At 39.3% G+C, this 17,723-nt stretch overlaps 1 protein-coding gene across 3 annotated transcripts in view; it reads right to left on the bottom strand.

Annotated features, from left to right (window-relative positions):
* mast1a (microtubule associated serine/threonine kinase 1a) overlaps positions 1-17,723 on the bottom strand; it is a 60,609-nt gene continuing 42,886 nt past the window's right edge. For all 3 annotated transcript variants that reach the window (XM_051892073.1, XM_051892078.1, XM_051892079.1), the window contains 19 exons: positions 17,420-17,521; positions 16,274-16,406; positions 12,826-12,893; positions 12,443-12,519; positions 12,146-12,354; positions 11,917-12,055; positions 10,214-10,346; positions 9,970-10,135; positions 9,588-9,689; positions 8,351-8,473; positions 8,156-8,265; positions 6,202-6,362; positions 5,807-6,072; positions 5,438-5,686; positions 4,928-5,157; positions 4,697-4,819; positions 4,396-4,529; positions 4,119-4,306; positions 1-4,008 (listed from right to left, as the gene is read on the bottom strand). In XM_051892073.1, coding sequence (XP_051748033.1) covers positions 2,234-4,008; positions 4,119-4,306; positions 4,396-4,529; positions 4,697-4,819; positions 4,928-5,157; positions 5,438-5,686; positions 5,807-6,072; positions 6,202-6,362; positions 8,156-8,265; positions 8,351-8,473; positions 9,588-9,689; positions 9,970-10,135; positions 10,214-10,346; positions 11,917-12,055; positions 12,146-12,354; positions 12,443-12,519; positions 12,826-12,893; positions 16,274-16,406; positions 17,420-17,521 — 4,488 coding nt within the window. In that variant the 3' untranslated portion in view covers positions 1-2,233. The remainder of the gene's footprint in view (positions 4,009-4,118; positions 4,307-4,395; positions 4,530-4,696; positions 4,820-4,927; positions 5,158-5,437; positions 5,687-5,806; positions 6,073-6,201; positions 6,363-8,155; positions 8,266-8,350; positions 8,474-9,587; positions 9,690-9,969; positions 10,136-10,213; positions 10,347-11,916; positions 12,056-12,145; positions 12,355-12,442; positions 12,520-12,825; positions 12,894-16,273; positions 16,407-17,419; positions 17,522-17,723) is intronic.

Below are 17,723 nucleotides of genomic sequence, written 5' to 3'. Positions count from 1 at the left end.
AAATGTTCACTGATATTTTCTTTGCATGGTAGTGAACAACATTCAGATCACAAAGAAACGCCAACAGACGGCAGGCTACACCAGGTTGCCATGACAACAGTGACATTTACTGATGCTTGACTAACTATAGAATATATTTACCATACAATCCCTACAACCATCATAAATGTGCTGATCCAACAATGTCTGTAATCAGAACCTGTTATGACTCATGAAGGATGTCATTTAAAATTGTGATATGCATTATCACTTCAAAACTTAAGGTTCTTCATTTATGGTCTTGTTTTGAATAGTCACTGCACTTTAAACATATCCAGTGCCTTGCACAGATGTTCAGACCCTCAACCAAATTCTCTCACTTTACTGATTTACAAAACGTATTAGCATTAATTTCAATACACAGCTATTTTTGAAATGCTGTCAAGGGAGAAAGATGTTCTCTTTGCAGCCAGATGCTGTAGTTATTACATGTATCAGTAGAGGCTAACTGCTCCATGCTAACCGGCCAAACCATGTCCTCTTGCTCTAAACAGATAAGAAACCCTGCAGCTCAAGAATTATTATTCAGGTAGTGCATATGACACTTGAGCGCTAGAGTCAGAGTGAGGTCAACAAGGAGAATTCAGTAGCACAGAACAGAGTCAAGAGCTGTGCATAACACTGACCTACATGCGAGAAAGAGTCAAATCTGTCTTTTAACAGCTGCTGGATATTTACAGAGAAACTGTGAGGCTTGAAATATACTCTAGGCAAGTATGCAAACATAGAGATGCCTGCTTGACAGTGCATTGCAAGTGAAATCCTGCTGAGCATCCTGCAAGCTTTATTTGTGCATTGTGTTCTTAAATGTGATTACAATTCATAATGCTGCACAAATATGCATTGCACTCTGTTGCTGCAGGATGCGCTATAGTGTCCATTAACATAACTGTCTTCTATATGATTAGATAAACGATTTTAACTACTGTCACATTGCAACCATGTCTTTTTAGCTTGGCCAGATGGCTAAATTTAGCCAAAGAAGTGACATTTGTGATATTCAACTAGATAAAAGCTGCACTTGCGTGGCTGCTGAATGCACCAACTTGCCTTAAAGGGCCTTTGATATGTACCTCAGAAGGCATCAAGCTATCATTGCAGAAAAAGATGGCTCAAGCAAACATTAAATTGAAGACTAAATGCTTATGTAAACCTTGCTTGGAAATTAAAATAGCAAATCAATAAAATGTCAACAATTTTAACATTTAGCATTTGTAATTAATGAGAGAATCTGTATAATGAGAGAATTGGCCAAAGGCCTGTTCACACCAAGAACAATAACTATAACAATAACTATATTAGCGTCCACAACAGCGGACGATATCGTTCTAAGCGCGTTGCCTGCTGCTTTAAAAGCTCGAGCTCGTTTAAAGTTGTAATTGGATTCTGATTGGCTGTCAATGTTTTTATCATTCATCAGCTGGAAAAACTCGTTCTGAAAGTGATTCCAACGATATCATTTCTCTGTGCCGTTATTGTTATAGATGTAGTGTAAACTCTGCTATTCTTTTGTATTTAGAACGATTTTTAGAATCTTTATCATTATCTTTATAGTTATCATTCTTATTGCGAACAGGCCTTTAGAGTGAATTTAATAAGGGGAATGAATCTACAGTTTAGCCAACATCCCCCACATGGCTTAAGTAGTATGCGCTAGCTGCTAATGGATATGCTAAACCTGATTAGACACTCCCGAATAAGGTACAAGCCAAATAACAGCTACGGAAGTGTCCTTGATGAAGTTCTGTCTATGCCAAATACTTGTCATTACCTTGAACAACTCTTTTCAGTTTTTGTGTTTTAAGGAAACTATGTGATTGGTCACCTTAGAAAATGTAGGAACATTGTTTTGGTGTTCACAGTATTCAGCATTGTTTGATCTGTTAAAGCACTTTGCGCTTGTCATTTTTTTTACCTTGTTGCATAAGCACCACGAAACATGCACCCATTCACCTTTTCACAAACACCCAACACACATTCTTGTATAATACATCTATCATAATTTTCTGACACAGCTCTGCATGTACAATAAATAACAGCCTTTAAAATAACCTTGGAATTGTTGTCCTTTGTTCAGCGTAATATGATTTAGTCACTTGTTTTCACTGGCTGGAATGTCCACTAAATGTCTAAGTGCTCAAAAACATCAAATTCTGCTAAACCCCCATTAAAGGCATTTATCTTTCCAACTAGCTCAAGAGCCATTCTTAGGAGTAATGACAGTCTTCACCTGTGGAGAGGTGCTAGTAGGACTCTGACTGGATCCTTTGGAGCTTGGCCTACTCCCAGAAGCAGGCTCAAGTCTTCCTGGTGCAGAAGCCTGGGTGACCTCCAACAATTTGCTGGTATCTTTGGCCTTGGGCCCCTCCTGAGTTCCACCTTTACCAAGCCCTATAGATTTCCCTGTGCTTGTCGACTGCGTAACTATACCAGGTCTTTCACCAGGAGACTGAGGCTGAGATCTGGGCAGATCAGGAGGCACTCCAGTTGGAGAAGGAGTAGGAGATGGAGAGTGTTCTTCAACAACCTCCAAGAAATATTTGTCCTCCCAATCAAATGTTCCACGGTAGCAGCTGACCGGAGCCAGGCCCTTGTCCTGCCGAAGTTTTCCCAAAACAGTGGACTGCGTCTGGGGTGGGTGGGATGGCACAACCCCTTTGGATGGAGCTACGGCAGTTCTCACCCTGACATCTGAAGTTCTGGTATGGGGATCTAATACGCCCTTTTTGAGACCCTCTCCGTCACCTGATCCCTTACTTGCTTTGGTTACCTCTGTGCTTGTGGTCTTCCCAGGAGCACTACATGGTATACTTGGCTTGACTAAAGTTGAAGTCTTCCCAACTTCTGGTTTCACTTCTTTCTTCCCAGTATCCTTTCCCCCTTCTTGTTCCAACATGTTTTTGCTGATAACACCTGATGTACTCACTGAGCATGAAGGCTTAGTAGTTCCTTGTGCCTGGCTTTGGGGAATCTTTGTAAGACTTCCTTTGTCATCAATTCCTGCTTCCCGGATAAAACTTGGATCTGTTGTTTTGGCAGACGGGGAAGACGCTGTGGTCAGAGGTGATGGAATAGAGGTAACTACACTATACTTTGACTCTGATGCTACTGGAGAAGATTTGGTCAATGGAGGCTGCCAAGTTTGTGGTTTGGCTAGGCAACTTTCCTGTAGAGTAAAAGGGGGCCGCTGAGATGCTTCAACACTTGGAGATTTTTTACTACCAGGTGGAGTAATGCCACCAGGAGGGAGTGTCTCTTTGACCACCCCTGGTTTAACTTCGCTAGCTTGACTTGGTTCACCAATCCTCTCCTTGTCTCTATCCCTTTCTCTTCCAGCAAGCAAAGCATCTCTACTCAAAGGTGACTCCTGCCTGCCCAGTTTCCTGACCGGCTTCAGAACGCCTGTTTCAGGTGGTGACGGAGTCGGTTGTGTTGGTGAAGGAGAAGTTGTTGGGGCAGATGCCAGATTCTCACCCTCAATTTCCACCAAACTCTGCAGGCCAAGCTCACAGTGGAAACCATCCTTTCTATAATCCGAATGTCCAACCTCCAAACTGTGCTTCCTCATCACCCCAATCCCACCTTTCTTTTCAGATGAAGATGAAAGCGGTGACCCAAGTTTCTCTGCTGACTGCACTCTTTTGAGTAGCGGTGATCTGGGTGGCTCTGCACTCTTGGGTCTAGGCCTTATGATCGGTGGGGACGAGTGTAGTTTGGCAGGAAAGGTTTGGGTGGTGTTGGAGCTTCCCACTGTGTGCCCAGGCAAAGGAGGTGGCGAGGATTGAGTTGGGGATGGTGTATGAGCCAGCGGAGACAAAGGAATGTTGCCAGCAGACTTGCAGCGAGCTGAACGATATTGGCGGTGTAGTTTGGGGGAAAGTCCGTGCAGGGAGCTAGGCCTCATATGCTGGGTTGTTGCGGGGGAATTTGGGGTACTGGTGGCAGGAGAGCTGTTCTGGGAGGAGGCACCTGGGTCAAGAAGATCAAAAGCCAGAGTAGGCAATCAAAATTGTGTCCATTAAACATTTTCATTGTTGGTTTTCCATTTTATATCATAAAATATGCTTTGATCTACTCACCAAGGTGGGACGACTCGGGGGTTGAGCGGTAGCTCTGGGTGGGGGAGTGACCGGACAGGCTGTGAGTTGGAGAGCCAGGAAGACTATCGCTGGACGACAAGGACCGGTTCAGAGAAGACAAACTACGGCTTGTATGCAGCAGGTTGGACTGCTTAGTTATTTTGCGGAACAAAGATCCACGCCTCTTACTGTGAATGATCATGGAAGGAAAAAGACAGAGGTAAGAAAAAAGATTCTCTTTATATTGACGATCTTAACAAATGGAGGCACATCATACCTCTCTTGTCCCTCTTTCACCGTCCTCTTACTGCGTCTAGCCATCTTGGACTTGTAACTGGACTTTCGTGCTGGTCCCACTTTAATGGATGTGTTCTCAAAGGGTGTGGTGGTCAAGGTCACCTTGTTTCCACTCTGAACGAAGAGAAAGCAAAGAAACAGATTCACTGATAGAGAATCAAACGGGTGAACATTTCTCAAATCATGTGGATTCATGGAGGTGTGTTACTACTTTTCCAAGTGGTCTAACTTGTGATTTTTGTCTTGCTGATGAGAACATCTCATGCAATCTCATGTCTCACCTTAAGTATAAGCTCTACCACCTCAGTATGGACCAATCCATGCACAGATTCACCATTGACATGAGTGATGAGGTCACCAGCACATAGTCCTGCCTCCTGGGCAGGGCCTACGTCCTCAACATGCTGTGATTGGATAAGGACAGAATTACTAATTATTGCGTCAATAAAACTATTTCTGCATTTCTGTTCTGTACTCATCCAACTTTATCTCATGGTCTGTTGCTTTCTCACCCAGACTATGTGGTGCACACTGTAGACGTCAGTGTCTCCAATGTAGACCCGAATGGCACGGAGTGTGAACCCATACTTTTTGCCAGAGCGGTGGATGGTGATTGGTGAACGGAGCACCATGACTGTAGGGCTGTAATCACGGCTGGGAGAGGAGTCTCGCGATGAGGGGTTGGACGAGAGAGACCGTGGAGACATAGGACTGGCCAGTGGAGAGCTACCGTGCTGCTCAACTAGATATAATATAAAAATGCCAAAAGTGAAAAGCTAAGGTTTTTAGCATTATGTTATAAGCTATATATATATATATATATATATATACACACACACATATTTGCTTAGTTGTTCTGAGTTTTTTTTTAGTTGCTCGTAACAACTAAGCACAGAATTTCTGCATTACGGTAATGAGAATTAGAGGAAAAATGTATGGAAATAATGTCACAATGTGAAATCTCATAACAGTGCTCACAAGGAATGGATAGCTCCCCCTTGTGTTTGGAGGCTGAACTTTACCTCCGGGTATGATGACAGACAGCGCGGTGGCAGATGCAGATTTGATGACCTTGTTGCTGGGACGTGAGGTGCGTTTCTCCCCATCGCTAGACAGCTGCTGATGACGCGCTCGTCGAAGTACCAGATCCTTGGTTGCCCGCTGACCGATGGGATCACCGATGGCAACCACGTCCCTAGCGACTGCTGCTATGGCCCCTGTAGAAGGTATGGCCTGTGGTGCTGATATCTCACCTGGCCTTGATGGCTTGTCTGCCAAATTTACATTCACAGAAAAAAACGTATAAGCAAAACTCTATATTCTATCTATATTCAAATTAACACATACATACTGTACATACATCTTTTTTCATTCAAGTTTTCTTCCCTCACCTGCCCCTTTACTGGCACTGGTTGACATCACTTCCTTCCCAGCACTTCTCTGTTCGTTAGCACTGGGCGATGATGGAGCAGTGGCTCCCTCTACTGATGATCCAGGGGCTTTACTGGCCCCCTGTCTTGCGGAGAGCTCTCCATTGTCTTCTTGAGTAGCGGCAAACCGGTGTGTGTCCATTAGGGCTGAAAAGCGGCGCCGGGCACCCATCGGAGGACTGAAGTCTCCCTCCATATACAGTGACTCAGAGCACGACAGACGTTTCCTGTGAAAAATATTGGAACGTGCCACATAATTGCCACCTAATTAAAAAAGCATCTTTATGTGCCATATTATACTGATATATCTAACAGACATGGTTTGTCAGGCTGGTTTGAATCAAACTTTGACATACATCTCAGGTGAGCTCGTCCTCCAGCTCTTGTCCCTCATGCTGAAGCTTCCCAGACTCTCCCGCTTGGCCATCTTGTCATCGCGGCGACCTTTGTGCTCTCGACGGGTGACTACAGGGGACTTCTGCTCCAGCTGGGACAGGTGCTCCATGCTGCTGTACACCTGAAAGACAGAGAACAATGCCAAAGGCTGCTTTGTTTACACCTCACATGTGGTGTAGATGTAAACAAGAAGTCTGATTTTTTTTTTTTTTTTTTTGAAGAATATCCTGGATGCAGTTTTCTATAGAATGAAAAGGATTGGGGATTGGGGCTGTCAAGCTACAAAATGTCCATATGACTTTTGTGGTATTTTACAAGTCTTCTGAAGCCATACAATAGCTTTGTCTTGGAATATAGAGCACAAGTCACATGGTCACTACTATTCAAAAGTTTGGGGTCAGCAAGTTTTTTGTTTATTTGTTTTTGAAGGGAATAATACTTTTATTCAGCAAGTGCACATTCAATTTATCAAAAGTGACAGTAAAGACTTGTTACAAAAGATTTCTATTTCAATTAAATGTTGTTCTTTTGAACTTTCTATTAATAAAAATCAGTTTCCTCAAAAATATAAGCAGCACAACTGATTTCAACATTGATAACAATAAGAAATGTTTCTCGAGCAGCGAATCATATTAGAATGATTTCTGAAGGATCATGTGACACTGAAGACTGGAGTAATGATGCTGAAAATATAGCTTTGATCACAGGAATAAATTACATTCTAAAATATATTCAATTAAAAGTTCTGTTAAATTACTGACCCCAAACATTTGAATAGTAATGTACAACTGCATATACTTATGTGGGGCTTTTTTGCTACTATGATGCTTGAAATCACTGATATTGTTCATCATCCAGTCATTTTGCTGTTTGCATAATTGTGTTTGTCTTGTTGTTTATATAATCCAAGGTCTTTGTTCAGCAAGTGCTCCTTAAGAGGGTCGCGCATCTTGAGAAGAACCCTCAGCATAAAGAAGACCAGAGGAGGTTTATTATGTAAGTGTGTGATTGTGTTCGCTTATCTGAAGGCCACTGCTTAACACAAGTGTTTGTATCATTTACCTGCGTTCAAAACAAACACATTATAATTCCTGCCATTCGTGGGAAAAGAAGGTTTATGCAAAGTATATTAACTGGAAGAGGAGATTTTTTGAAAATTGTTTGTTTAACGCCTTTTCAATAGATACATGTAGGACAGGTGGGATTAGTTTTCTAGGTCCTCGGTCTCTGCTAAAATGAATTTATAAAATTAAGACAGATAAAAAGGATGAGTGTTATTAAAGACTTTATATATAGAAAGACGGTGCACTCGCATTTTTATGAATGGGAGAATGTTCAATGCGCAATATGGCGGAATAAGTCCCGCCTTCTAAATAAGAGCCAATCACCGATTGGTAAAGTCATTGCATCACTGCAGCTGCCGTTAGAAGCTCCGGTTCCTATAGAAACAGTCAGACGCACGCTTCCTATAGAGACGCGCAGTTAGGACTGCACATTAGCTTGATCCAGCCTGAAAAATGCAGTTTTTTGTCATGATTTGAGCTTTTAGAAACAAAATTTATGAGACAGTTGTTGTCAGATTTCATTGGTGATTTAAAATATAAAATTTAATCTAAAGCTTGGCGAACAGCATTGGAGAATTTGATGTTTCCCTATTCAAAGAGACAGAAGCTGCACTTGCATGCCCGAGAGGCGTTACAAAGATGGCCGCCGAGTGAAATGACTTGTCTTAAAGGGATTTTGGTGTTATTCAATTCAATTCACATTTATTTGTATAGCGCTTTTTTTACAATACAAAAGCAGCTTCAAAGAAAATGTTTCAAATGTTGTTTCAGTGTTAATGAGTGTGTTTACGCATGCGAGTGTTTCTGAGAAAGAACACATGAAATATGGATGCAGCCATGTGTTACTGACCTTGCTGAAGCGCGGCGAGCAGGAAGAAAACTGTCTTATCTCCACCGGCTCATCGTCATTGGTGTCGTCCTCGTCGTAGGAGTTGATGTGCCGATAGCGCTCGGACCGGGCTGAGACAGAGGGAGAGTGAGATGATGGTGAGAGATAGAGACGCCAAACAAGGGCAGACTCAAAAACAAATGTGAGTGTCCTCACTGTCAAAATAGCTGGTGTCCTCCTCAGACTCTAGATTAGGGATGAACTCGGCCTTTTGTCGGAGTAAACCGTTCCAGTCCAATCCCGAGAAAAACGAGTGCTGCTTCAGTTCAACAGCTCCACCTGTTCACAAGGGTAAAAAGACATACATTTATAGACAATGTAAACAGATAAACATGCAATCTTGGTAAGATATTAGGTGTTCTGGTCATGGATTGTGATGCAAATCACTCAAACTGTCTGACTTGCTGTCCCTTTCTTTTTTAGAAATGTTTTAATTTATCAGAATGTCCAAGTAATCATTTTCCATTCAGTGAAAAATACTAGGGACTGGGACTGTATTTATATTGGTCGCTCAAGTCTAAGTCTTCTAATGTCATACAAAGTTTTGCATTGATTCAAATATGATGCATCAAGATAGAGTCAAGGCAAACTTGAATATACACAAACACAAATGAGATTTAAGAATTATGGTGAAGTGCAAACTTTTCTGTACTATTTTCTGTAAATTTCAGTTTTTCATGTCCAATTATTTTGATTGTATGGTAAACAGTGACTCAAATTTCATATTCTGTGACAGAAACCATCATGAAACTGAGTAAACAATGACAGAAGTAAAATTTTTTGGCTGAACAATAATATATACCACTGTTCAAAAGTTTCGGGTCAGTAAGATTTTTTTTTCAAAGAAATAGATACTCAGGAGGATTCAGCAAGGGTGTATTAAATAGATCAAAAGTGACAGTAAAGACATTTATAATGTTATAATAGCACTGATAACAATAAGAAATGTTTCTTAAGCATCAAATCATCATATTAGAATGATTTCTGAAGGATCATGTGACACTGAAGACTGGAGTAATGATGCTGAAAATTCAGCTTTGATCACAGGAATAAATTACTTTTTAAATCATTTTAAATAGTAAAAATATTTCAAAACATTACTGTTTTTACTGTATTTTTGATTAAATAAATGCAGCCTTAGTGAGCAGAAGAGACTTCTTTAAAAACATTAAAAAAATCTTACCAATCTCAAACATTTGAATGGTTGTGAAACAAAAAAATTCCACAAAAAAGTAAAAATGTAACAAAAAAAAAATGAAATAATAATATGCACAAATGAATTGCTCACAGTAAGACCAAGAACATGTATTAAATTAAAAAGGGTCCAATTTGATTTCATGTTTAAGTTGTCACGACAGATCACATAAGTTTGTGAAATCGTGGTAATGTGTACCTGTGCCCAGTCGCACTAGTGGGTTGGTTTGCAGCAGGGCAGAAATCAGGCTCTGAGCATCACTAGGCAACGCTTCGTCTCCCTCAGGCCACTCAATATCATCTGCACAAACAAACACACAGAAATCTGTTGGCAGCACTGAAGCTCTTTATCCCATTTCAGTTTATGGAATTGCAAACCATTTTAAAATAAAATGGAGCACTTTGGAAGAGGTCTCTGGAGGAGAAAACGGGTTTGTTTTTGCATTAATCAACACCGCTGTTGCTAATATTAGCACAGGTGTTGCTTTTGAAGCCAGATTAGCAGAAGAGACGTGTCAGGACACAATGTGTGATTAAGCATTAGGATTTACCTCTGCGTGAGACACAACATTCAGACTCACCTGTGATCACCTGACCAAAGAGCTCTTCAGGCGTGTCTCCGAAGAACGGCACACAGCCAACTAGGAATTCGTAGAGGATGATACCCATGGCCCACCAGTCCACTGGTTTCCCATAGCCCTGTCTGAGAATGACCTCTGGGGCGATATACTCCGGTGTGCCGCACACCTGAGACAGAGACAAAGACATCACGGCCGTGTGTGCACCTGGTTTGTAATCCCTTCACAATAGGACAAGCTTCCTTACTTGTTTGTCCAGGAACTCCCTGGCGTCCTTCTCAACGTGTCCCTCGTACAGGTTAGTGGTGAGATTCATGAGCCCCATCTTTGACAGGCCAAAATCAGTCAGCTTAATGTGACCCATCGACGTGATCAACAGACTGTGAAAAACAACCGGCCGTGAGCGTTCGCTTCAAAAAGATGATGACGAGATGAGCCTTACACAAGTCAGGGGTGGCATCTGTTTTACAGCTTGTAATGGAGCGCAACAGTTGGTTCTGGAAGTAAAAATCCCATTCATCTTCTCCATTGGGGAAGTGATTTTTAACGATAATTTATTCAACTTTAAACACAGACCTACTGTGAGCTATGATGTTGTAAATGGATGGTATATGCTTTTGTTGAAGCCATCAGTCCATATTATTTCAGCCTATTTTTTAAATAACATGTCTAACAGCAGAATTCCTAGTGAAAAACTACATTACAAATGATTCTGCAGAGAAATCTCCACCAATTAGAAGTGAAACAAGCAAATCGTGCCAAAAGAGCCATCCACTCCCATGAAGCACTGCGAATGACCGGCATCAGCCTCCCAGCGCTCTCAAACTACTTAAATACTTGAAAATGTCAATTTTTCCATTTGTCAATTATGACAATTATGTAATTCACAATGCTTCATGGGATTGTAGTTCTTTCCATCATTAAACCCCTTAAGTGTACAGTCTTATACCTTTCTCATTTTGTCCGATTTTCAAATACTTTTTTGCTTTACCCTCTGGTGCTATTCGTGTGTCTGTCAAAAATTACCAAATTTTTTATTTCAATGAAATGATTGTACTATATTTTAGTTCAATAATATTTTTTATTTAATATTTTGTATTTTTAGGGGATTTTATGGTATTAAATTATATTTATGCAGTAGTTATAAGCTATTTATTCACTTTTTGAGCAATGAAATGAAAAAATTAAATTTCCCACTTAAACTGTCATAAATCTTGAATGCTTTGGAGCACAGACTGAAGCTTGGTCTCTTTTTAAAGACGACACATGGCAGATTATTGCTGAAGTGAAAGAAGTTATACAATTTTTTGTTATGAAAAATGCACAAAAATACAATTTTTATATGAAATATTTATTTTCCAAAACACATTTTACTCTAAAACTGTGAAAATCAAAGCCATTGATCTAAACAAGTTGTGCTCCAAATTTGAGGTTGATATTTCAAAAAATGAGCTTTCAGTAAGATTTTGTTTGGGCGCAGTACCAAACATTTTCAATAGATGAAATTCGTCTCACATTCATTTCAATGTGGTCAAAAACAATACAAGTGTGACTATTTTTTTAGGACCATTTAACCTTTTCGAATCATGTCCTTTACCAAGTTTCGTACCATTCCAATGAAGTAAAAAACTCCAAAAAACAAAACGTAAAAAAATGACCCAATAGCACAAGAGGGTTAAACCTCGTAGTCAGGGTTGTGATTCACCTCGTAGCTGGTTGGTTTGGCTTATAATTCTATCATGAGGATTTTTTTTTTTAAATTCCTATGAGAAAAATACTTCCAGAACCAAGGCTTCTGAAAAAATGTGGACGGGAACTTTTTAACATATTTGTGGGATACATGCGCTTGTCTGTTGGCATTATAATAAGTAAAACATCTTTTTTACTGACTGTACTTTCACTATTTTACTTAACAGATGACCTCCACTCCAGCAGGGTGCGCTGACTTACTTGTCTGGTTTCAGGTCTCGGTGTACGATGCCATAATTATGAATGTACTCCAGCGCCAAAACAGTCTCAGCAAAGTACATCCGAGCCATCTCCACAGGAAGTGCTCCGATATTCTTCAGAAGGGTTGCACAGTCGCCGCCTAAATGGGAAAATAAAGGGGATTTTAAAATGGCAGAATAACATCCGTACATGTTCTAAACCAATTGCAGTGTGTGTGATGTTTTCTTACCCTCTACATACTCCATTACCATACACAGGTGACGGCGTGTCTCAAAAGAGCAGAACATGCTGACCACGAAGGGGTTCTCAGCGAAGGTCAGGATGTCCCGCTCCACGAACGCCTGCTGGATCTGGTTCCGCAGGAGCAGGTTTTGTTTGTTGATCTTCTTCATGGCAAAGCGCTGCCGCGTCTCTCTGTGTCTGACCAAATACACAGCTCTATGATCCAAACGAGAGGGAGAGATCCATATTTACACAATAGCTTTGCGTAATTTCAGACTGAATAACGGTGTTAGTGCATTCTCACCCATACGCTCCGTTGCTGATGAGTTTGATAGTCTGGAAGTCTGATTCACAGGGCGGTTTGATGGCTTTGAGCTTCCCCTGAGAGATAAAAGTGTAATTCAATGCAGGGGAAATAAGTAGACTCACTGATGCATAATTTCACTCCCTATGCCGTTTCATTTCTACCACTTTCATCCTGAATCCCTGCCGCTGCAGTTGTGCTTCAAGAGTTAGCTGAGTCCTTAATTAAAAATATGTTTCCATGTTGAAGAGTGAGAAAATTGCAGGCTTATATAACACATCTTATTTTCTTTTTCCCCCTCTTTGCTTGAATCACACACTTTACTCTAGTAGGGAAAAGTTATGAGCAAAACAAAATATACATGACTACATCAGTACACTCACTTCAGCCGAGTCGTCCGTCTCCGGCGTGTGTGGGCCCTCACTGTCGTAACTCTCCAAATTCACCATTTCTGTATGGGAGGATGATTTTGGTTAATAATTTTATTTTTATGTTTTTCTATGCAATAAATATGTACTACGTTTGAGGAATTAAAATTACATAAATGTGTTGAGAAACAATTTTATGTTTTGAACTTGTATAAACAAGTTTTTAGTCCAATTAATGGCCTAAATTTCTTGTCAAATGAAACTAAATTAATTAAATCAATATATAATTCATGAATATATTAATAATATACACTACCATTCAAAAGTTTGGGGTCAGTAAGATTTTTAATAATTTTAAAAGAAGTCTATTCTGCTCACCAAGGCTGCATTTATACAGTAAAAACAGTAATACTGTGAAATATTAATACAACTCAAAACTACTGTTTTCTATTTGAATATATTTTATAATGCAATTTATTCCTGTGATCAAAGCTGAATTTTCAGCATTACTCCAGTCTTCAGTGTCACATGATCCTTCATTCTAATATGATAATTTGATACTCAAGAAACATTTCTAATTATTAACATCAATGTTGAAAACAGTTCATATTTTTGTGGAAACTGTGATGCATTTTTTCAGGACTCTTTGATGAAAAGAACAGCATTTATTTGAAATATAAATCTTTTGTAACAACATATCCTGTCACTTTTGATCAATTTAATGTGCCCTTGCTGAATAAAAGTATTTATTTAAAAAAAAAAAAAATCTTACTGATCCCAAACTTCTGAATGGCCAAAAATGGTACATTTGCATTGTAATTCTATGGTATATGTCCAAAATTGTGTACTTGTAAGCATGAGCAGCATGCACAATTTATCACTCTCAACAAATGAAGAGTTATCTAAAATTAATAAATAATTAGCCATCTGCCTTCCCATGAGCAATTCAGCAGCATATTGCCTAATCGCGTCTAAAAACAACACCTCCAGTCACCACAGCAACCATCCATTCTAGAGAGGAAAATGAGGCATCGCTGATCTAAATAAAGACTATGATATAAATAAACATCAACAACAAAAACTTAAGAAAACACTGAAAAACACTCAAACAAGCACTAGAACAGCAATTAAAACAGCACTTTCTTTATCAGCCTCTAGCTGAGTTCAGCATGTGGAAAAGAACATCTTCAACACATCTGGGATTTTAAAATTCATTTTCTCTGGCAACTTGTGAAGCCGGAAAATTAAGTGAGGTGACTGAAATGAGTCTTCGCAATTTCACACTAGATTTGAGTGACCTGAGGTAAACCTTGCAGGGATACAGTTTCACAGTGTCCAACTCAAACTGGATGAAATGCAGAGTGGCAGGATTTAAATCTGCATCCGGATAAATGATGTGCTGGACTCTGAGATGGAACACTGACAGAATAACAATAAACACAAGGCCAAACGAGACTGCATTACTCTGTGTCCCTTTTTCACAGAGCTGAAGTGCAGGAGGTGGAGAGTGGGGTTGCTGGAGGTGTTGATGGGTGTATGGAGAGAAGGTCAGAATGGGTGTGTCATGTGAGACAGGGTTTCAAAACTGCAATAAAACTCATTCAAATCAACGGCCAATGGTTGATTCGACACAGTGCTGTGTTGTAATTGGTGATGTATTTCAGGCCTTTACACATTGATGCAGGGTCGTTGACTGAAAAACTGGTTTTTCAGCTTTTCAGAATAGTTCCTCTTAGCCACACTATTCTCACTCGATAAAAACGCCAATGTAAATGATTCACACAGTCCCAACAGAAATGGATTAGGTATACATTTTATACTCACTGCATGCAATGAAATTAAGTTTAAAAAGTTAAAAAAATTCAATCTAAAAAATTTAATTAAATTAAATTGTGCAATATCTGTGCCAACAGTGGCACTACACTGAATTGCAAAAATAACGACTGTTTTTCAAATGCTACGTCTGTCTGCCATTGGTTAGACAAACAGATAGTCCCGCCCCAAACTTACACCATTGGTTGAGCCAATGCTAATAATTAGGGTTGGTGGGACGCTGAAACTAACAGACCAAAATCGCATATTGTATAGTTGGTATCACATTTTGTTTTAAACTTCAAGACCGTTAAAAAGTATGTGCTATGTATGAATGAAATTCGGTCATACTACATCCGCCATGTTGTAATTTAATGTGACCTACAGTGTCAGATATCCACCATCGAATGAGCACTTCAGTATTTCGGTGGAAGTAATAGGTCATCCGGGTACTTTTCGCCTGCTGTTTTTCGAATACTGCGAATTGAAATATACTACTCTGTTGGCGTACTTTTGTTTGCATACTATATAGTGCTGGGTAGATTACTTACAAATTGTAGTCCGCTACTAATTCCAAATTACATGACAAAAATTGTAGTTAGTAATGTAATCCATTACATTACACATTTTAGGTAATATATAATCGAACTACTTTTTTAGATTACTTTTGACCTAACTCGATTATCACATTGAATGGAATTGAATAGGATAATTCTGTACCATACTGAGCATCCCAAAGTCATAGCAATACATGGTTAAATGATTTACTGAGTGATAATTTAAATAATAATGAATGTGTTTGTCAGGAGTTAATTTGATATGCAGTTGCTGATTAAAAGTGAAATGATTTTTGTAAATCCAGGCATCAAATGCTTTGTGGCCTATCAATTTTCCATGTAATTATTGCCACCTGACCAAAGACTTTCTGAATGTATATAAACAATATGCTTTTTTAGAAAGGAAAATATAAAACATGAAAAAGAAGAATCAGGGAGAATCAATAAATTTGAATGATTTGAATGCCATTGTGTGAATAACATGTAATCAATAAAAAAGCAACTGTAGTCTGATTACGAGTATTTTAAAACATAATATAATCTAATTACAAGTACTTAATTTTTGGAATCTGATTACGTAATCCAGATTACATGTAATCAGTAACTTCCCAGCACTGACTATATAGTAGGGAAGTATTTGATTTCGGAAGCAGCGAGAGCATTTACACTGCTGGAAATCAACATACAAATGGCTTACATATATCTGTAAATAAATTATTTTAACATTCACTCTTCAGCTTTGACTAAATAGACTGAGCAGCATTCAAAAAAATCAGAGTGGATTTTTTGCCAGAGAAGTGTTTTATTGTGTGTAGTTCTGCAGTGAGAGAGAGAGTAAGTGTATGTTTTTATCAAAAGCCCCATTACTCTGAGCCGGCTGCTGTTTGCCAGGTTCACAGCAGTGCTTACACATTTCCCTGCGTTCTTGGCAGGAATACAAACTTCCCACTGCTTGTGCGTCACCTTAACCTGTTCCATAATGTCTCTCAGTATGACCTACATTTCCCCTCCGCTCTCGGCTTCTTCTACTCTCTTTCCCTCTAGAGACTAACACGCTCTTTGTGAAGATGTTCAGTCGTCTTCGTCTCTCTCACCTTCCAGAGGGTCTCTGGTCAGGCCGAGCTGGCTGATGATGTATCGTGGGATGTCTGCTTTCATTAGCTGGCCCTCTTTAGCGTGATCTTCTGCTGCCTCAAGCAGGTGGTAGAACTCTTCAGGGTTAAACTCCTGAGGAAACAGGGGGAAATGGCATTTTTGGTCAATTGCAGTATTCTGTAGTCAAATAAACTACTGTTCTAAAGTTTGGGGTTGATATTATTTTTTAATGTTTTTGAAGAAGTCTCTTCTGCTCAAAAATTCTGATCAAAAATTCAGTAAAATCAGCAACATTGTGAAATATTATTACAATTTAAAATAACTGTTTCTATTTGAATATATTTCAAAATGTAATTTATTCCTGTGATCAAAGCTGAATTTTCAGCATCATTACTCCAGTCTTCAGTGTCACATGATCCTTCAGAAATCATTCTAATATGATGATTTGATGATCAAGAAACAATTCTTATTATTATCAGTGTTGAAAACAGTTGTGCTGCTTCATATTTCTCTGGAAACCATGTTACATTTTTTTCGAGGATTCGTTTATGAAGAAAGTTCAAAAGAACAGCATTTATTTGAAATAGAACATTTTATGAAAATTAAATTTCCTTATAATGTGAAAAAAACATACCTATTCTAATATTTCTAATGATATAGTATATCATTAGTGTATATATACAGTATATAGTATAGTTTTGTTTACTATGCATCTTGAATATTTGTTTCTGATTGCTTGCTGATTTTTGTTGTTTTGTTTTGTATGATTGTAATGGACTATTTTTTCTTCAGTGGAAACTTTAAACTTTATAAACAGATAAAATAATTCTCAACCCAACTCAGTATTTCATGTCCACATATGTATTTGTCTGGTGATCCATATTATTTATTTATCCAGTGATCCATAGTTCCAGTGGTCGCACTACTGGAGGTCTTTTATGTTTGATAATACCAGTCGAGGGTTTTGTTACGTGGAAGCCTTTCAGCACACTGTACTTTCTTCTCCTGACCCTTGGTGACCCCATCAGCCAGTTGCTATGGCGACTGCACAACGTAGGCTGAAGAAGCGACCAAGCCCAGCGACAGGCAGATCAAGTGTGTGTGTGTGTGTGTGTGTGTGTGTGTGTGTGTGTGTGGACTCTCACCAGACATTCAAGCAGTCGGGCAGGGCGGGAGATGATGATGAAGAGTTTCTTCACCAGCTCTGTGATGAAGGTCAGCTCCGAGCTCTCTGATCGCTCATAGGCCTGACAGATAACAGAAGAGCATTAAATTAAAAGGAGCATATATGGGTGATTCTTCAATTAGGACCACTTTTAACTACTTACAATCTTAACTGGAAAATTAAACGTCTTTAGGCGATTTCATCTGACCATCTACATAGTCAATAGTTTGGACACACTAGAGTGAATTTATATTTTTTTCTCAGGACTCTTAAAATTAGGTTTG

The sequence above is a fragment of the Ctenopharyngodon idella genome, chromosome 1 (genome assembly GCF_019924925.1).
Source record: "Ctenopharyngodon idella isolate HZGC_01 chromosome 1, HZGC01, whole genome shotgun sequence".
NCBI classification, from domain to species: domain Eukaryota; kingdom Metazoa; phylum Chordata; class Actinopteri; order Cypriniformes; family Xenocyprididae; genus Ctenopharyngodon; species Ctenopharyngodon idella.
This window is presented reverse-complemented; position numbering and strand designations above follow the sequence as displayed.